This window comes from Vombatus ursinus, unplaced genomic scaffold (assembly GCF_900497805.2).
Source record: "Vombatus ursinus unplaced genomic scaffold, bare-nosed wombat genome assembly UNPS02014813.1, whole genome shotgun sequence".
In the NCBI taxonomy this organism is placed as follows: domain Eukaryota; kingdom Metazoa; phylum Chordata; class Mammalia; order Diprotodontia; family Vombatidae; genus Vombatus; species Vombatus ursinus.
The window spans coordinates 30,990,915-31,013,129 of record NW_020954591.1 but is presented as its reverse complement, the minus strand read 5'-3'; the positions used below and the strand labels follow the sequence as shown (position 1 = coordinate 31,013,129).

At 40.0% G+C, this 22,215-nt stretch overlaps 1 protein-coding gene across 2 annotated transcripts in view; it reads right to left on the bottom strand.

Moving 5' to 3' along the window:
* Window positions 1-22,215, bottom strand: part of ETS1 (ETS proto-oncogene 1, transcription factor) — a 190,636-nt gene that overhangs the window by 11,823 nt on the left and 156,598 nt on the right. For both annotated transcript variants that reach the window (XM_027835254.1, XM_027835255.1), the window contains one exon: window positions 18,087-18,347. In XM_027835254.1, the coding sequence (XP_027691055.1) occupies window positions 18,087-18,347 (261 nt within the window). The remainder of the gene's footprint in view (window positions 1-18,086; window positions 18,348-22,215) is intronic.

Sequence of the window (22,215 nt, the reverse complement as noted above, 5' to 3'; positions counted from 1 at the left end):
GATTCATTTTTTCCCCCACCCTGATGCTACCTCAATGGTGGCTTCCCTGCAATTGGGAAAATAGAAACCCTCATATAAGGATGAGGAGATTGGATAAAGAGGTATCATCATCATCAAGGAGGTCTTGATAACATTTTTCCCCACTAGCCTTGAGCTTTTCTCAAGACCTCCTCCCTGCTGTCTTGGCAAAGTTGATCCCTGTCAACCTAGTAGAAGACTGAGATGACTCTAGATCAGGAAAGCAGAACTAGCCCGAAAGCCCACAAAGCTCATTTCATCTGTTTCTGCTGACTGACCAACCATTCATCCCCTGTTTGATTTCAAAAGACTGCCTGCTCACTTCACACCTGCCAATCACACCTATTTCCCAAAGAAACCAAACAAAACTGACAGATAGTCCCTACCCTTTCTTCTGTGTATATTGTAATTGAACCAAACACTAAGTGCAACATTTTCATAACTTGAATTACCCCTTCTTCTGGATCTCCTTTGCTGAAAGTACATCAATATCAGGCTGGAAATGGGCTTAGGATCTCTCTCAAATTCCTCATTTCCCATTAACCACAGCTGCCTTTCTATCTGTATCCTAGGAAGAACTAACTTACAAGAGTTCACTTCCATCTAGATGGATTTCCTCTCAAACTTGGAGGAAGCTGAAAATTTAAAATGAAGAGAGATATCTCAAGATATCTCTTGGAGAAAGAATCAGCATCTCAAATACGGAAACTGATTGCTAAAAAAAAAAAAAAAAGCAAGGTGAAAGACTCAAGCACTTTGCTTCTCTCTCTTTGGAGCAAAAGGAGCATTAGGACTCCTGAATCCCATCTCATCACCATCCTTGAAGGACTATGAAGTTCCACACCTTGTTGACAATTGGGGGTTAAATTGCTGCTCTGTTGATGAGTTAAGCTGCATTAAAGGCCTCTGTGCAGGGAGGGCACCAGATTTTATTTTAACCTATGAAACTCTCATGGTTGGTCAGCCTTGCACAAGAGCTGACTCCTCTGTGATTAGTACACATCTGGCAGGTGGCCCTAAAACAGAGAAACAGTCTTTTCTGGTCCCTCCCTTCTAGCCAGATGTCTCAACCCACAGTCAAACAATGATAGCAAAAACAGAACACTCAGATCTAGAAATGACCCCATCTGCTCACAAGGCATCCTTTGGTGTGATTGCACATCTACTCCGTTCCTCAGGCAGAAGGAATTCTGATGTCTGAATGCCCATTCTCCTCTTTACTAATTCCTTGTCTTTCTATAAATTAAATAGAACCTGAAAACTCTTCTCCTCCATGAAGCCCTTTCAGATTGAGCAGAAAAGTTTGGCTGGCTTTCACTGTCCTAGCTCCATCTTGCCCAACTTTAAGATGATGCTCATATGGAACATTCTGACCGTCTGCCTTCCTGTCTGTGGGAAAAGGTACATAACTCAAGCTATGGTACTATCTCCTAAATAGTGAGCCAAACTCTATCTAGGAGACAGAAAAATTGAGGAAGGGAAAGGAAAGTCTCTGTTATTTCAAATTGACCCCTATAGCCACCCTCCCCAAACCAAAATTTCCTTGATTATAATTTATTTCAAAAATAAACATTTATTCAGCATCTACTACAGGTGATAGATACACAGATAGATACATATACATGCATGTATATATATGTGTGTGTGTACGTAACATAAATATATAAACGTTTTATTATACACACACATCCTCATATATTATCCCATTAGAATGTAAACTCAATGTGAGTAGGGATTGTTTCATTCTTTGTAATTATTTCGCTAACTCTTAGCACAAAGCTTGACACATGGTGGAAATTGGCAAATACTTGTTAACTGACTGATTGATTGAAAGGACCTGTCCTAAATGCTGGAGGTACAAGGATGAAAAATGATATAGACTCTGTCCTCAAGGAACTAACAGTCTAATAAGGGGAGGTAAGATATATACACCAATAAATATGAAATAAAGAGGAATGTGCTAGCAGAGAATCAGGCAAGGGGCCATAAGAAAGCTAAAAGAAGGAGCTATCCTTTCTGGCAGGGGCAGCCAGGGAAGGCTTCATGGAAAAAGTAGTGTCTGCAGAGCCCATAGCATGAGCAAGCCCCTAGATGTGGGGTGGTAGGACATTAGCTCACCAGCAGGCACTCTTCACCTTTTTTTGTGTGATGGCTTTAACTAGTGAAGTCTCTGTCTACTCTGAAAAATGCTTGTTGCCTATAATTGTAGTGGAAGGAAAGGCTAAATTCCAATTATTGAAAGTAAAAGTTCACATCAAAGTTCACAGACCTGAAATTTATACGTCGACACCCCCCTTGAGGGTCTGTAGACCCCAGATTAAGAATCTTTGCTTTAGACAGAGTGAGAAAGGGACCTCAGAGGCTATCACAATCTGAAATCCCCTAATTTTACAGTTAGGGAAATGGAGGCCCAAGGAAGCTAAGGGACTTGCTAAAGGTCACAGATGTACTAAGTGTCAGAAACAGAACTTCGAGCCATATTATCTGGCTCCAGAGTCATGGTCTGTCTGTTTATTTGTTTATTTTTCCCCTTGTACCATGTTGCCAGCTTAAATGAAGCACAGTGAGAAGACAGCAGGAGAAGAGCAAGGAAGAATTAACCCACAGTCTGCTTTGGCACATGATGGCAAGTAATAGAAAATGAGGTTAGAAAAAAATAGTTTGGAGACAAGTTATGGAACATGGGTGGCTCCACTAATCCTAAAGAATGGGGTTACTAGGGGCAGGTAGGTGGCACAGTGGATAGAGCACCGGCCCTGACTTCAGGAGGACCTGAGTTCAAATCTGGCCTCAGATCAAACACTTGACATTTACTAGCTGTGTGACCCTGGGCAAGTCACTTAACCCCAATTGCCTTAAAAAAAAAAAAGAATGGGGTTGCTATTTTATCCTATAAGAAACTGAAGACCTTTGAGCAGGAAGAAGCCTGGCCAGTCCTATGCAGGAGCTACATAAAGGAAGGTTTGGAGAGGGGGAAGGCTGGAAGAAAGGAATCCATGAGAAGGCTCTTACAATAGTTTATTGGGATGGTGGCACTGAGACAATATGTGTGAGAAACATTGCAGAGGTCAAATCAACAAGATTGGGTAACTAACTGGATGCAGGGGATGGGCAGTGAGGAAAGAGTCAAAGATGCCTCTGAGATCTGATGGAGAAGAAACAGGAAAGATAAAAGGGGAAGGTTTTAAGTGGGGGAGGGGGAGTTAGGAGTACAGTTTTGACATGTTAAGTTTTCAACATGTTAAGTTTTAGGTGATAGTAGGACCTAGTACTGGTGAGGGGGTGCAGGGCTAAATATACAAATCTGGAAGTTATCTGCATGGAGTTGATAATTGAAGCCAGGTGAATGGATGAGATCACCAACAGAGAAAATGTGGAGAAAGAAGGCCAAGGACAGAGGCTTGGGGGACACTCCTAGTTAAAGGATTAAAAAAGGTAGATAAAACTACTGAAGGAGACCTAAGGAGTAATCAGAGAGGGAGAAGTATTTGGAGAAAGCAGTGTCACAGAGGACCAAGGAAGGAGAGAGTATTGTTCAGTTAATAAACATTTATTAAGCACCTACTATGTGCCAGGCACTGTGCTAAACTCTGGGAATGCAAAGAAAGGTAAAACACAGTCCCTGCTCTCAAGGAACTCACAGTCTAATGGGGGAAATGACATGAAAACAATTATGTGCATATATATATACTACATACTATATACTATATACTATATACTATATATAAGGTAACTAGGAGATAACCAATAGAGGGACTAGGATTAAAGGGGCTCAGGAAAGACTTTCTCAAGAACAGAGCATATAATATGTAGTGTTAGACATTGCAGAAAGATCAAGGAGAAAGAGTACTAAAATGTGGCCAATGGATATCAAAATTAAGAATTCATTAATGGCCCTTGAGATAATCCTCTCCATGTGAGTAGGGATAGAAGTCAGATTACAGATTACAGATTACAGATTGCTCTGATGAATAGCAAGTGAGTGGGGGAAGGAGTGGAGTCTAAGCTTAGATTCTTACTCTTTGTGGAGGTTTAGTATGAGGGAGAAGAGAGAGAGAGATGATGGCTGAATGGTAACAGGGTCAAGGGAAGGTATTAAGATAAGGGATACCTGAGTATGTTTGAAGACAAAGGATAAAAGATAAAAGAAAGCTCCTAGATGAAATGGAAGGGTATAAGAATCAATAGTCCTAGAAGTGTTATCTGTATGTGACAAATTCCATCCACTAATTTTTTTTCTTCTTCTGAATATAGGGCTTAAAATGGGTTTTTAATATGAGTTGTCTGTCTTAGATTTTAAACCCCCAGAAGGCAGGAACTGAGGCTTTTATTTTATTTTACTTTATTGGGGAAGAGCCTAGATGTGTGATTTCATTGATGTCAGGTGCTTGGTATGGAAATTTAGCCAAAACAGATCAAGAACTTCTCTTCAACAGTCTTAGAGAATTACCCAGGGGACTGAGAAGTTAATTAACATGTCTATGGTCAAGTAGCTAGTATATATCAGGGACTAGACTTGTTTATACATTGTTATTCCCAGGCACAAAAGGATGGGTAAGTAGATGTTTATTGAACATATTTTGTAATGGTAAAGAATTATAAAGATTCAGTATAATGCAAAATGTCTCCCTAGTACCTGCATTAAACCAAAGATGGAAACTAAAAAGGCAGAAACTGACAGGTGAACCAAAAGCAATTTTTGTAGCTTAGTTAATACTACAAACACATTACTCCAAGAATTAGCATGAGCCATGTGAAACCTAAAAAGTATATGACCACAGAGTGAGCCCTAGAAATAAAGTATTTAGACTCCCCAAGACTTTACAGTCTACCTTAAAGACCAAAGTAGAGAAGTGGCAAGGAAATCAGTCTTAATTCTGACTCTGACTTGATGTGCAATTTTGGACAAATCATATGACCTCAACAATCCCTGGTTTCTCCAGCCATTAAAATAAAGGCAAGAATCCTATGTTTCTCCTACTTTACAGAAATGTTGTAAATTGGAGAAACTGTCACATATAAGAAAAGGATAAAAGTGCTATAAAAGAACGGGAATGGAAGGAATGGATGCAGATACTATAAATATCATCGAACCAAGCATCACATCAAATTGAAGAAATTTTCTTTAATTTTTTGAGAGAAAATTTTGAACAGTAGGTAAGTGAAAGATACAAAGGAAAAAGAAGGAAAATGAGTTTCTGGAATTTAATTTGTGGACCTTGATGTGGCTATCTGGGGGAAATAGAGGGTATACAATTATTAAAAGTTATAAAATATAGGGAGAAGTGTTATAAATAAAACACAATCCACATCTAATTTTTTAAAACATAGATATTCATCCCTGTAATTTTATTTTTGCTACATCTGTGAACACAAAAATAAATAGATGGAAACTACTTTACAAGTAAAAGTGCTACAGAAAGTGTCTGGGGAGACCCGGCCACAGAGAGGACTAGATCCTCTTTCTCCAAAAGGTGTTTGTTTCTCTTCGTGTCCTTGCCTCCGATTATCACAGATGAACCTTTCTCCACATAACTACTCTGAAGAGAAATATACAATCTTCTATTAGGGAGAGAAAGCATTTGGACCTAGGCTCCATCACTTCCTTGGAAGGAAAGCTTTGTGGAACTGACTATCTAGGGATAAAAGTCACCCATAGGCTGACAGGCACCATTGTCCAACTCTAGATAGGGTCTGGTTGGGCTGTCCCACCTGGGACATACCTCATTATGGCTCATTTGGTGAGTATGTAGGGCTTGACAGCAAGACAGTTACAAGATTTTAAAGTTTTGGAGAAAAGGCGCTTATTTTTGTCCCATCTCCTCACACCTGCACTGCCTGAGTGTTCAAGTTCACGTGTATGGGGGTGGAAGAACAAAAAGGGGGGAGGGAGGAAGAGGAGAAGCTGTAACTCTCTTAAAGACATAGACAGTATATTCAAAAGCAGCTACTTCTTTCCTCTAAACCCACAAATATTTCTTTTTAACCATGTCAAACCCAGCACTGACTCAATGCTTGATAGTGGAGCAGTGAAGCTAATGTCAGGAAGTGGGTTTCTTTACGTCTTTCTTTACCAATGTTTTCTAGGTAACTGTTTCTTTTAAGAAGCTCTTAAAGGTAGGGGGGAGTTGGATTTGGGGTGGGGATTTTGGTAAAGAAAATGTATTTTATGCTAACAGCATGGATGATTAGAACTTGATGTCCTATAAATCTAGTTAATAAGATGTTATTCACTAGTCAGAGTTAAGGACTGAAATTGAGGTTCTGAGTTCAGTACTTTCTTTCAGTAACTATTCAGTACCATCCTGCAAGTTACTGCATCTCCCTGGGCTATACAGCTCTCTAGAAACCTAGGCTGAGAAAACTCAAACCCTTTAGAATTCTGGGCTAGGTGCTTAAATCCAAGGAAAAATATTCTGGTGCTGTGAAATCTCATCCATTCATGCATTTGTGCATTCATTTATTTGTTCATTCATTCATTCATCAAATGTTTACTGATAAGCAAGACACTGGGCCTAGGAGTTGAGAGAAAAGTGAAATTGGTGCTAAAGGGGACTCAGAACTCATCTAGTCCAACCCCTCCCCCCTCTTACAAATGAAGAAACTGAGGCCTCTCTGAAGACAGGTTAAGCAACTTGACCACATTCATACAGGTCATAAGTAGCAAAGCTAAGAATGTAATAACATTAATAACAAAATAGATAAGCGTATTAGAAGCTGGATCAAAGAAAATAATGGGAATCTTCTCCCCTGTCTCACAGCAATGTAATACACTAGGCCCCTTCCATCTGCAAGGACGTAGTCATCAAAGAATCCATCCTTCAGAAGGTCTCTGAGAAACTTTCCAACCACCTCAGCTACCAAAGTTCGGTGCCTCTACAGAGGTGGGTTCTGTAAGCATCATTCAACCAGACCTAGTCCCAGCCTAGTCTAAGAGTTTCAACTTTCACATTCAGTCACCTTGGAGAACTTTCACTCTTAGGCCTCATGTCGAAGGCACAAATGAATCAGAAAGAAGGTTGTGTAGTAGATAAAAATTCACTGAGTACCTCCTCTGTGCTGAACACTGTGCTCTATTTCTCATACATCAGAAGAGCAGTGGGACCCACCCAGGCATCTTGTGTCCCATAAGCATGGCTTGTCCAGACAAAAAACTTTGGGGAAATTTTACTGAGAAGAACTGGCCTCAATCAGCTATGGATTCACAGATGTAGCTTTGGTTATTCTCAGTTTGAAAATGTTCTAAATTGTAGATGAAGAGCTGGAAGGGACTTTAGAAACCATGAAGTCCAACCACCTCATCTTATAGATGAGGAAAATGAGACGCAGAGAAATTAAGTGATTTTGACCAAGGTCATATAAGTAGAAAGTAAGAGGGGCAGTATTTGGACTCTGGTCTTCTGACTCCCAAGTCAGTGATCTTTTCATGGTACCATGATGCTTCCCAGTTGACAGGCTTTATAGTCAGTGCTTTTAGTCAGAACAAGACAACAAAACAGAGGTCCTGAGGGGAGGAGAGGGAGGGATAGAATTTGGAATTCAAAACTTTTAAAAATGTTTTAAAAATTGTTTTAACATGCAATTGGAGAAAAAAATAAAGTATATTAAAAAATACCTGAGATCTATCAAGACCAGGCTCTGCCATTAACTCACTAGCTTCATGACCTAGGACAAGTCATTCTCTGGGTCTCAGTTTCCTCTTCTGTAAAATGTAACAATTGTATTAGTTGATCTCTAAGGTTCTTTCTAGATTTAATACTCTATGATTGAATGATTCTATCATTAAGCCCCTCTTAATGTGTTGGCAAAGTCTAAGAGAGATTACCATTGTACTTAGCATTGAGGAGCTTAATATCTTACTGGGAGGGTAGGATTGACGGGAAATACTATAGAATGATACAAGAGAATACAAGTGAATAGAGTGTCAAGCCTGAAGTCAGGAAGACTCAGATTCCCTAGTTCAAATCTAGCCTCAGATACCTACTAGCTGTGTGACCCTGGGCAAGTCACTTAATACTATTTGCCTTAGTTTCTTCATTTATAAAATGAGCCGGAGAAGGAAATGGCAAACCATACCAGTATCTTTGACAAGAAAACTCCAAATGGAGTCACAGAGTTGGACATGACTGAAACGAATGAATGACAAATACATTCTTAAATGTCTAATCCTAAGGGGCAGCTAGGTGGCGCAGCAAATAGAGCTCTAGTCTTGGAGTCAGAAGGACCTGAGTTCAAATCCAGCCTCAGACACTTAACACTTACTAGCTGTGTGACCCTGGGCAAGTCACTTAACCCTGATTGCCTCACCAAAAAAAAGCAAAAAAAAAAAAAAAGTCTAATCCTAGTCCTCAAATCTTGATAATATAACCAGGCTGAGAGATAAGGTGACTCATGCCACTCTTTCAGCTGAGCAGGGACTACCTTTTACATCTTTTTCTATCTCTAGCACTTTTCGTAGTACTTGGCACATAGCAGGCACCTAATAAATGTTTGCTTATGATTATTATTAATATGATTAGTGATGGTTATTATTGCTGATTCCCTAATGAATAGTAGTAACTACTAGATTATAGGTAAGCAAGGTAAAACCTCCACTTTAAATCCAGTACAGGGAAGGCTTAAAAGTTTGTAACCTTAAGATTCTAGACCATCCCCTCCTAACTCAGAGATAAGGGAACAGCAACTACAATGACATTTATTCAGCACCTACTGTGTACAGAGCACTGTGTCAATACTGGAAGAGGCACAAAGTTTAGATGAAGACAGCCCTTGTTCCCAGTGATCATACAGGCCACCAAGGGATAAAATATCAACACAGATCACTAGAATATTCAATATTACACAATAAAAAGCGTGGTTGTTGTTGGTTCATGTCTGACTCTTCATGACCCTGTAGGAAGTTTTCTTGGCAAAGATACTGGAGTGGTTTGCCATTTCCCTCTCCAGTGGATTAAAGTAAACAGAAGTTAAGTGACTTACCCAGGGTCACAGAACTAGTGTCTGAGGCTAGACTTGAACTCAGGTCTTCTTTACTCAAGGCTCAGCTCTCTATCCACTAAGCCATCTAGTTACCACTAATAAAAGCATTGAGGGAGATTTTAAAATGCTTTGGGATGCCTGAGAAGGAAGTGGAGAAGGCTGGGGTGGGGGTGGGGGTGAAGGGAGGCAAGCCACAGAAAATTCCTTCAAGGAAGAAGAAAATGCCAAATTATAGAAAAAGAGAAAACCAACCAACTCTGGCAGGCTGTTTCCCAATAGATGGCAAAGCATTTCCAGGGCATTTAAATTAATTATCAGAGGTGGACTTTGTAAGGATGACCCCAACACTGGAGATCACAGCAGAAAGCAGGAGATCTGGCTCAGTGGGATCATTTCACTTCAAAGAAGAAATGATTGAGCTTTGAAGTAGAGACAGAGAAGCCAACCTCTCTCAGGATAAGTTGCAGTTTCAGGTTTTATTCAAAAGGTCAAAAGACAAACTCGTGCTGTGTGAGACTGAAAGGCTCCTGGGCGGAAGAGGGGAGGAGGTGTTGGAGGGAAGTCTTGTTTGAAACAAGCATGGGGACCATAACTAGAAACTGACCCCACAAACAAGCAGTCTACTCCCAGAGGGCCCTGTTTTTGCTTACCAGTACCAAAGATTTGGCAGTTACCATCTCATCAAAGAGCTCCAAAGTGCTGTGGCCAGAATAATAATAGTTAACATCTATACAGCACTCACTTTGTGCTAGGCAATGTGCTAAGCACTTTACAATCATCTCATTTGATACTTGAAACCTGGAGTTAGGTGCTATTACTATCCCCATTTTACAGATGAGAAAACTAAGACAAACAGAGGTTAAGTGACTTGCCCAGTGTCACACAGTTAGTATTTAAACTTATGTCTTCCTGATTTCAGGCCCAGTGCTCCATCTTCTTCATCATCTAGCTGCCCTCCACTGCCCCCAAAGCAAAAGGTTCAAAAAGAATCATCCTCTGCTTCAGAAATAACCTGCAAGTAAACTGCCTTCCCTAAATCATTGGCAACTGCTTGAAAGAAAGAACTAATCCAAAACCCCACATTTTAAAGATGAAAATAGATATAGTTGTCCTGCTATAACAATTCCTTTATATCAGTGGAAAATGATAAAAAAAAAATCAACAAAGACAAAAAGTTAGGAAGAAGAAGCAGTGAAGACAGGTATTGAAGGCCAAAGAACCAAGTTTCTATCCAGATGAAAGTTGCCCAAAGCCAGTACTCTGGGATATTTCTATGGTTTCATCAATATCACAGTTTTGCTCAATTTCAACCTTTTATCCTGCTAGCGTTGCACTCAATTCTTTCTAAATCACAGCTTGGAGAAGCAGCTTGATAAATACAGATACAGATATACACATATATACACAAACATACATCTATACATGCATATACACATACATATATGTGTATGTATAAAACATTGTAGGATTTGTGTGTGCATAATTTCAATTTATATAATTAATGTATTATTGCCATATAATTATATTATGTAATAAACAATATGTTATAATGGTAAGAACCTTGGAGTTGGAATCATCAGGCAAGTACTATGAATTTCCAACTAAAGTTTTATAATCTTACTTAACCACAGAAAATTAAGATGCTACCTGCGTAACTGTGGGCAAGTCACTTCAACTCTCAGGGCCTCGTTTTCCTTACCTGCAAAATGATGAGGCTCAACTGATCTCTAAGCTCCCTAACCCTCAATCTGGGATTCTGTGGCATCTTTAACTTATGAAACTCTATCCAGCATAAAATTTTTATTAGCACCTGGTTTGGATTTGCCCAGCCTACCTTCCACATGTTCTTCCAACATCCCAAAAGAAAAATCCCTGCTTCCCTAAGTCTTACATAACACAAGCCTCCACTTCTCATTTCAATCCAAATAATCCTGGAGTAAGGTTTGAGAGATACTCTATACTGAAATCTTTATGATTACTCAGGAAAGACTTGTATTTATCAACTAGCAAACTGAGTGACCTTGGACAAATTATTTAACTTCTCAGGGTCTAAATTTTCTCATCCATAAAATGATTAGATTATCTCTAAAGTCTCTGCCCGATCTAAAATTTTATGATTTGAAGTCTCAGGCTATATTCCTTCTCAGCACTATTCCTTAATTTGCTTTTTAAAATTATGCCAGATCCATTGTCCTAAGTCAAAAGATCCTAAACTGGAATCTGGAAAAGTCATGTCCAAGAGATCATCACAAAAGTCCTAGCTAATCTGCAACTATTAATAGACACCTTAGCTACAAGTTCTATCAAATCAATTTGAATTTGGATTCTAATAACTGCTTTAAATCAACAACAATACTTTTCTTGAGAAAGGAGTGCAGCTCTTTCAAAATCCCACTGTAAACACACTAGTCTCATTTTATTCTTATTCCCTTTTCCTGACCACTAGACTAAGATTCATTCCAAGTCTTCTCATTATAGTATTTGTCAACTTTTTCCAAGTTTCTGTGCTTTAGGAAGAATGCTTTGGCAGCTGAGGGGAGGATGGAGTGGACAAAGAGAAACTTATGGCAGATAGTCCAAGCAGCAGGTGAATGCTGGTGTGAGGTGTTGATGAAAGCCCAGGTGTGAGATGAAGAGGGTCTGCACAAGGGTGATTCCAATGTTAGAGGAGAGAAGGTGGCATAAGAGGTATTATTACGGTAAAATAGGTATGCTTTGGCAAAAAATTGAATATGGGGGAGAGGAGAAAGAGTGAGGGGACAAGCATGACACCTAGGTCAAGAGCATGGGTGACTGGGAGGATGGTTACATCCTCAACAGTAGTAGGAAGAGGCAGTAGATAGCCAGCACAGGGGTGGTGGCCTGGAAAAGAACTAAGGGATGAAGGGATTGGAGGGCCCAATGAGGATGATAAACTCTGAGTCCAAAAGAATGAAGAAGAAACATGCCATGCCTCCTGGAAGGTGATGAATTAAAATTGCAGAAAGAGACATATTTTTGGTCATGGCCAATGTGGGAATTTGTTTTGCCAGATCATGTAGCTATGTATTAAGGGATTTGTTTGTTTATGTTTTAAATTTGCACAACTAGGGTGAGGAGGAGAAGGGAGAAGAATAGATATTTTTTTAACTTGTTGCTTGAAAAGTAAACTAACAGTTATTTAAAAAAAAGACAAATGGCAAAGACGTTTCCTAGTCATTTTGTCTTATTTGTGAATCAAGGAGAATACCCAGATTCCAAATATTATTCTGATTGATTAATATGGGGGTGGGAGGGGAGAAAGGAAAGTTTTGCATTTTGGTGAAAAATCTGGAGTTCAACATTCAGGAGCTGTCCTATCTGCTGTGTTCTACCCTGGATAGTCACTATTTTAGTCTCAGTTTCATCATCTGTAGAATGGGGGGGAAACGTTATTTGGCAATATACTGAAGGTAATCTAAGTTTGCCAGGATCAAAGTTGTCAAGAATATTTCATGGTTGAGGGTCCCAAAGACATTTCCCTGATGCCTACACAACATACAGAAAACATTGCTCCAGGCACCTTCAACTTGTGATTTTGAGTTGTTCATGACGCATTTGAACACAAGAAAAAAATGGAGCTCTCTGATGCTATCAGCCTGATAACCGTAAGCAATTCACAGTAAGGTAAGAAGGTACATTTTGGCGGAAGCCAGCATTGCATTTGATGTATTCTTAACTCTGCTAACAGGCAGCCTTTCGAGCCATGTTATCTGTTCCCACATCTTGACCTAATTTAACAAGTTGCCATGGGAGCCCAGAGAAGGTTGATGCAATTTTTCTTATCTATGGAGGAAGAATGTAACTGTGCAAGAGAATACAAAAATTCAGTTTCTAACTGATTTTTACTTACAGTGAAACAACTAAGACATCAAATGAAGGAACAGAAAGTGCTTCCCTTCCCCCCTCTCCCGCTACACACACACACACACACACACACACTGTACACACACACACACTGTACACACACATATACACACACTGTACACACACACACACACACCCCTTGGGCCTGGGGAATCTGAGCATACTTGGGTGCGCCAAAGTGGCACCAGAAAGGAATACTTGAAGTCTGAAGGCAGGGGCTACAACAAAAAGCATAAACTCATCCAGAGGCATTCCATCAAGCATGCCTTCACTACCTGTTCCTGAGGAGGCAGAGAAGGGGCTGCCCCTGGAAACTGGAAATTCTGTGTTATAAATGGGGAGTAAGCCACCAGAGGCATAATTAAGGGGCACAGTGATAGAGTGCAGGGCCTGGAGTCAGAAGATTCATCTTCATGGATTCAGATCCAGCCTCAGACACTTCCTAGCTGTGTGACCCTGGGCAAGTCGCTTAATCCTGTTTACCTCAGTTTCCTCTTCTGTAAAATGACAAAGGAAGGAAATGACAAACGACTCCAGTATCTCTGCCAAGAAAACCCCACATGAGGTCATGAAGAGTCAGACATGACTGAAACAGCTGAACAGCACCAGAGCCATGGGAGTAAGAAGCATTGTGGGGAAAGTTATTAGGAGTCACAGAGCTGTGAGGAAGGGTCCACTAGGCCTTGAGTACAAGGAAATCAGTCACATTCCAGTCTCCCACCCATACCTAGCAACTCACAACCCTCCAAGGACCAGATCCAGAATCACTGGAAGGTGAGTCAAAGACTAAAACACAGGCAACAGTGTTAAGCAAACAATCTCAAAATATTTTGAGCTTACATTAAATCCCAAGAGACCTTCTGTGAGCAAGATAAGAAGGTTCCTCCTTCCCCTTTACAGAAATGAAAAGGAGGTATCAGGACAGAAATAGATTTTCTCAAGGTCACAGAATGCGCTAATGACAGACAAGAGGATCCCAAAGACTTCTCTTTTGTGGGCTGATGTCCTCATCACCATATCAGATCCCTACAGAGCTGTCATTTAGAAAATGATGAGCAGAGCAATTACCAATCAGCCCAAGACCTCACACGATATGCTTAGGATCATGGGATCATAGATTCAAGGCTAGAAGGAGTCGCAGGACATGGAGTCTATCCCCTTCATTTTGCAGATGAGGAAACTTGAGGCCCAGAGAGGTTAAGTGATTGCCAAAAGGTCACCCAGCTAGTATGTGCCCCACACAGGATTCGTTGTTTTGAAAGAAGAAATATATATATATTTTTTAAATTTGGTATAATCATTTGGAGTGTGAGTGTGGGTTACTAGAAATTTTTTTACTTATCTGGCTATGATATTCAAGGATGCTTCCAGGAACTTTCCTTTTTTCCCTCTCTAACTACTGCCTATATACTACCCTCTGTAAATAAAATAATTAGCAAGTAAAATGGGGAAAGTCTTAAGGAAGTGCTCACACCTCCAGAACATTATTTGTATTTGAGCTAAGCAGTTTCTGATTTTGCCATTCAGGCTCTGAGATTTGATTGGCAGAGGAGCCAATTTTCGTTACTCTTAAAGGGCACTTTGGATTAAGCATCCTTTCTGATGGCTCATTTCCTCGTCCTTGCCTCAACTTGAATTTCACATTTGTTTTTCGAGTTATATCCTCAGTCCCTGAGGCTTCACCTCAATCTTCTCTTCCTACCAAAGTTAGGTAGTTCTGGTAAAGATCACTCAGGTCTCAGTAAATTATTGTTAATGGTGCTGTACTAATTCTCCTGAAATCTCCCATAAACCACCCTGGGGAACTGAGAGGGTACAAGTCATCTCTCTGCACTCTGCCTGTAGGCCTCAATGCATTTCCCATTCAGAAAACCCAATAACAAACATGCTTAACGAAATCAGAAGAGTTCCTGTTTCAGCTTGGAATGAGGATATAGCCACTTCTCCATGTTTGCCACTGAAGTTATCCATTTCTACCAGAATCCCACCCCAGAGGGCTGACCACAAACCTCTGCTACTGGCTGGTAAAGAATTGGCCAAAATAGGGTTTCCCTGATCCTCTCTCCAACCCTTCAGCTGTGAGGGAACTCTAAAAGGAACAACCTAGATTCATTTAAGCTTTTCCTGTGAATACCTCTCAAGCCCTGGAACTAGAAATACAATTTTATACCATCACAAAGCCTTCAACAGTATTCACAGCCAGCTGTGTTCTCAGTACCTAACACCTTGATACTGCTCACCCATCAGAGGTCACAAACAAGACAGAAAAAGAGAGGCGAGGGGCTTCACCTGTAAAGTGGAGTCAGCCTAAATGACCTGTAACATTCCTTCTGGCTCCAAAGGTCTAGGATTCCAGTAGTGAGATCACATTGACATTTTTTAAGGTCATGCTCTATGATTTTTATTTCGCCAGTGACTAGTTAGTTGCCAGGGTTGGGGAAGGGTTATATTTCAAGTTCAACAACAGAGCCAAGAATCTGGGACTGAAAGTGAGAGGGTGAAAGAGGGGTGAGATCTTTCCAGCCACCCCAATAGCAGAAGAAGGCACTGCCATTTTAGGATGGTTCTGAGACCCTGTCAGACCAATACAACTGATGGTTCTCCCTATCTTTCCTTTCCCCTTCCTAATAAGGCAGCCCCTCCCCTTACTTTCAGTGCCTTGTTCTTGTAACATCTGGAAGGCATTCCCAATAGTCAGCTAACACTCTGTACCATGGGTGTGGCTCACCCCCAAGCTTTCCTCATTCCAAGTGGCTTTAATTTTAAAAATGGAGACCCCATTTTTATTTAGATTTTTACTCAACTGGCTTAAAAAATCCATTTATTGAGCACCCCCTGTATCCATTAGGCAGAGGAAAAGAGAAGGTAAGAGGTTTCACTTGTAAAATAAGGAAATTGGGCTAGGCGAACTTTAAAGTCACAATGTCATTTTTAAGGCCATAAAATATACCTTCTTTCACTGAACCAGAGAGAAGGAAACATAAATAGGAAGTCTTCCCTTGAAGGTCAGTTGAGAAGTTGCTTCTATAAGCTAATTAGTTCCTTTATCTCCCCTTGGGCCCTGATAAAGACAGCCCTGGCTGTGTTCCCAAGAGCCTGGGAATAGTGATGCTTCAGGTTCAGTGGATTCAAACATCATCAACCCCTATGAAGATGCAGCCTAGCAACTGCTCTTGCAGAAGACCCAGAAAGGAAAGTTCTTGCCCCCAAAGTCCTTGGCACTGTCAAATGGTTCAACACCAGAAAGTGATCTGATTTTCATTAGTGGGAAATGATACTTAAAGAGGCATTGGCATCTGCTTTGCTACTGCACCCTAAAGATCATGGTACCTTTCAATCTGACTTGCAGCTGAAACCTTCCATGTCATGTCTCCCTCTACTATCATTAAAATGGGAACTCCTTGAGAGCAGAAGTTTTCTTACTTTCCCATTTGCATCATGCTTTGCACGAAATAAGCTCTTCTCGAATACTTTATCCCTTTGTTCATTCAATCATCAAAGTTTGACAAACACAAGGCATTTGTCAACACTTCTATGGCAAGGTTCCATATGATATACCTGGAGAGCCACCATGCTGGAGAGATACAATGTGTAACTCAGGAGAGGCACGGTGGGAATGCTGCACTTGTAATCAGGGGAGAGAAAAGTTTGAACCCTGCCTTCAACACTTAATAACAATAGGATCATAGGTAGACAAGTCACTTTGTATCTCTGATTCCCAGTTTCCTGATCTATAAAATGAGGATAACACCAACATGTAGCATACAACACACAGGGTTGTCATAAGGATCAAATGCTATTGTATCACATTTGTATTAGGCTTTAAGGTTTATAAAGTGTTTTTTTCTCACAACAATCCTGGGAGATCTCTACCGCAATTAGCATCATCCTCATTTTAAATGACTTGTCCAGGGTCACAGAGCTAGTAAATGTTAGAACAGGGGCCCCACCTTCTAGCTCCAAGACCAGAGCTCTTGCTACATCAGGAGGCAAGTGTTTCTTCGTCCTGTCTACATCCTGTACTGTTTCCAGTCCAATGAATTACTAACCCACATAAATAGTCACTGCTTATCAACGTGTTAGGTCTAGAGTAAAAAATAAATAAATAAATAAAAGGTAGGTTTTATTTAGAGCTTAAATTTAAATATTTTAATTTTTAATTAAAATTTAATTAAATTTTATATTTAAAATTTTATTTAAGTTTAAAATTAGTTAGAATTCATAATGATTTCACTTTCAGAAATTTTTAAAGCCTTCAAGAAAGTATCTGATTATTAAAACCTTACTGCTCTGTGGATCATATTTAGTTGTATTTTTCATATGCTTCAAGGCAGAGAACCTTCTGAACTGCCAACCATTTAGACATTGCCTTTTTAAAGCTTTGTTTCTGGCCTCTGAACCAGAGTCCACAACCCATATCTTAGCTTTCTCCTGTTTTTGGCATATTATTACCTGTGTGACATTAGGCAAATCCCTTAACCTCTGTGGGTCCCAATCTCTTCATCAATAAAAATAAGGTTGGATTAGATGATCTCAAGGTCCTTTTAAGCTCTCTTTCTATGATCCTATGATCATTGCATTGTATCACTATCATGTTCAGTACTATATTGAACTCTAAATCAGAGGCTAAATTAAAAAATTAAACAAGCCATGTGAGTAAAGCAGTCCTTTGTATCCTCTTTGACAAACCAAGGTAGAAGTTGGTGATTCCTATAGATTCATCAAAGAGGGATCTATTAAAAAAGCTGAGGGATGAAAGACTTTTTAGCCCAGCTTTGAATAGATTACTCAACAAATAATGGGCTATAGTCAAGAGCATTCAGCAGGCATCAGAAAAGGTAAATTGCTAATATCATCAGATGGTGCTGACTTTGGTGGAGGGACTCCTAGGCAATGCTATTTACTTTACCATTGAAACAGAAGATAGCCAAAAGTACAAATATATCTCACACACTACTGGGAGATGCCATCTGGAACAATCTGCTTCTTTTCACTTCTTTCAGCAGCCGCTATGACCATGACACTCAACAAAGACATCTAAAGTATTGACTACTCCTCTAACAGAGAATAGGACCAAAGAAGAAGCTTGATATCTACTCAGGCTCCCCCACTGCCAAGATCCTCCACTCCAAGACTTTTCATCGGCCCCATACCAGGAGTCATATAACCACTTGCCTCTTGAGTGGTTGGTGAGGGACTCCTACCTGTGTAGCCTGCCAGAGCAGCCGCAGGAATGACGGGCTTATCCTTGTTGAGCTCAGCACGATCACGCACATAGTCCTTGAAGGTGCCCTTGGGTTTGTGGTTGGGCAGGGCAGCAGGATAGTCCTCTGAATCGAAGCTGTCATAGGAGGGGACACGCTGGAGGCTGTTGAAGGATGATTGACTGCTCCAGGACTGGGTGAGGCGGTCACAGCTGTCATAACTCTCTATGCTCTCAAAGGAGTCCTGGCCTCCAAGTTTACCTAGAGGTAGGGAAGGAGGGAAAATGGGGATAGGGAGGGAAGGGTCAGGAAAAGACAATGGTGAAAACCCTCTCATCCTTCAAAAGGGTATTGCTCAGAGCTGCAAGGAGGCCAATGGTTAAATGAAGTTCCACTGGGGCTACTAGTCATACTCAGGAGTAAGCTGGTTATTCTGAGTTGAATCCAAAGACTCCTTATAGCTGTATGAACCATTCTATGGCTGTGCTGTACAGCTCTTGGGACACATTAAGAGCTCTATGATCTGCCAATCTCCCATACAAGGACCTCAGATTCAGAGATACAAACACCAAGCAATTTCCTTGCCTTGAAACTCCTACTGTGGGGATTTCCATGTAGCACTTTTGACCTACAGAACAAATGAGGAAATTATGACAGAGTCCTATTCCAAGTCAAAACAGCATAAATGTTTTAAAAAGAGGATGGCATAACCTGGCAAAATCCTTTAGCCTTTAAAAAAAGATCCATTACACTCTAAGTACATTGGCCTTCCTTGACCTTGGTTCTAAAATGCTATTTGGCAGCAACATTTTATAAATATATCTTAGTGAGATATATGTATAGGCTGATGTCTCCTACAGACAAGTAAGGCTGTGGAATTCTTTGTCCAGAAGAAGGACACCACCATCACCCCACCCCACTGCCTGTCTGCATTCCATACCCTCTCCAGGTGTAGCATGGATTCTTTACTTGAAAGTGCACTTCTAAAAAAAAAAAACAGAACTAAAGATCTGATATAAATAGTTCATGTCCAAAGCAATGTCAGAAGTCTCTTATTCTATGAGTTGCTTAATACATTCTTCACTGACCACAAGATCATGCAAGTTCATTAATTTCCCAAACCAGGTTAAAAACAGCTGCTGGGATTGCACAACAGCTCCTGGAGAAATTTCCATTGGCAAAACTGTCCAAAGCCCAAACACTGACACCAAATTTCAAGAGAAAGAGGCTGCAAGGAAGAGTGCCTGCCATGTTCTACTTTAAATACATATGTATTTAATTATTTATTAATAAATTAATATTCTAAATAAATTAATTATTTAATATATAAAATATATTTAAATATGTGTGTGTGTGTGTATATATATATATACATAGACATATACATATAAGTTAATATGTGACACCAAGAAAGGAAATATGATCTGCTTGATTCATCATATCAGGATGGCAGTGATTGTAAATATAGAAATGTATATGCCATCAACTCTCAATTATTTATCTATGGATCATTCATACTAAGTATTTAGTGCCTCCCCCAACCCCTACAAACCAGCAAGTTTTTGGGTCAACTCCCATGCCATTATTTAGGGAATATGAGCTAACATGCAACTGAACTAAATAGAGCTAATAAAAGAAATCCTGCTGAACTCCCCCTACAAATTCAACAAATACATAATCTATATATGTATGCATATATAAATATATGCATATAGGTATTTATATACACATGTATATAAGGTCACATGTGTGTCCATATGTAAATGTGGGTATATACATATATACACAATACATATATGCATATATAAAGCACCTACCAATGGCAAAGCACTGTGCTAGATGCTGGGGATAAAAAGGAAAAAATGAAATGATGCCTGCTCTCAAGGAACTTATAATCTACAAGGTGGAATTGTGATAAGCCTAATGCATGGTAAGGAACAAGGGGAGGGGGGAAGAAGAAGTCAAACACAAAGCTCTAGGAAAAATCAAGATGAGAGGCAGTACAAAGACACGGGAGAGGGAATGGTTGGAAAACAACAAGAAAAGACATCATGGAGCAGTCAGCGTCAGAGCCAAGCTGTAGATGAAATGAGACTCTTGAAAGGTGGGAATTTATTCTAGGCATGGTGGGCTATCTGTGCAGATGCATAGAGACTGGAGATGTGAAAGTTCATGAAATAACAAGTTAATCCCATTTAGCTAAAACAAAAGGGAGCAGTATGAGATTTGACTGGAATGATAAATTGGAAACTGCTTGTGGAAGCTTTTAAAAGCTAGGAGATTACTGATTGACATGGTTTAAGGAAGATTACTTTGGCAGCTGGGTGAAGGATGATCAGTTAGAGAAGGGGAAAGTTAATGGCAGAGAAGCCCTTTGGGAGGCCATTACAATAGTCCAGTTAAGGTGTAAGGAGGGCCTAAGTAACAATGGTGGCCACAGAGATAGAAAGAACTGGATGGATACAAGAGAAACTACGGAGATGGAATGAAGAGAACTTGACAACTGATTGGATATTAGGGTGGGGTAAGATGAAAGGAAAAATCCTCATCTTCCCCCAAAACCTTGCCCTACCTCCAGGCTCACCAACAAAAGCAGAAAATATATTCTAAAACCAAATAGATGATTTGAAGAATTACTCACTGTGTTATCTGAACCACTGATTTCCTCCATTAGAATGGATAATTTTGAGTTGACTACATTTATGCTTCAATTCTCTCAACTCCCTAGTCATCCAAAGGAGGACACATTCCAATGAATTAAATTGAAAGGACTCAGTGTAAAGGTTTGACCATTCAACCATAGGATTACTGGGTCTATCCATCTAGTTTACTGTTAAAGTTATAAACTCTCAACTGGCATTTAAAATGTATTGGATTTTCCCATTCAGAAATTCACACTTAGCAACATAATCCATGATCCCCAGATGCCAGAGCCAGTCTTGGGTCCAAAAAGTGAATAGGAACCTTTGAGGTATGAATAACTTATTCGAGAGCTGTTTAGATCATGAAACCTGTTAAAGTTAGGGGTTATTTGGGGTTTTGTTTTTTCTCTCTAGGCAATCATGCCAACAGAAGACAGGAATCCAAAGTTTGCTGTAGCCTCAGATACTAGACCAAAAAAAAAATTTCAGTTCATTTCTATTCTCAAGAAAAACAGCACAACCAGACCATTACGATTTAGACATGGAGATCCTTAAGGTCTTATTTGGAAGGACTCTGCTATGCAATGTACTGTGTTCCTGAGGAGCATGAAGAACTGAGTTGACCCAGGCTAGGTATAAACTGGTGGCTCCAACAAGGCTGGGTAAGGCAGAACAATAAACCACCCCCTTGGTGCTGTTATTGCATTTCTAACCACAGTCAAGTGCAGGTGGAAACGGTGGTGGTTTACAGTAGTAACCTGCTTGTATATCCAACTCTATTTCACAATCCTGGAGCTGGAAACCACTCATTTTTATCATTTTCTTCCATAGTGAGCTGGAGCCATCTAGATTAGACAGTCAGCTATGCTACTATATTCCTTCAAAAGAGAGGATTGACATTCCCAAAAGACTAGAGTTCAATGTTTCTGGGAAATTCCCCACCAAAATCTGTCACTAAGACCATCATGACATGCTTCAAAATAAGACAGCCACAAACCAAAATCAAAGTGGTATAAAGGAGCAAATGGGAGGGCTCCCATACAATTGATTCAACAGACTTATGACGAGGATTAATCTTTAGAAAATTTCATTTTTGGAGGCCAAGATTAATAATTTCTGGACCAATGGAAGTCTGTTTGGTTTGAAGGCTCGTTAACACCAAAATAATAGCCCTGTAACAACACTGACCTCCTTCTGAGGTTTCTGTGGCCTGAACCTTCCAAGACTAAACCAAAGGGTAAAAAGCAGATCATTTTTTCTGTGTAAGAATCTCCTTTTTCAGCCTCTCCCTTGCCTCTCTGCTTAGAAAAATAGATAGACACACAGACAGTCAGATAGATAGATAGACAGATAGATAGATAGATAGATAGATAGATAGATAGATAGATAGATAGATAGATAGATAGATAGATAAGGAGGGAGGGAGAGAAGGAGAGAGGGAGGAAGGAAGGAAGGAAGGAAGGAAGGAAGGAAGGAAGGAAGGAAGG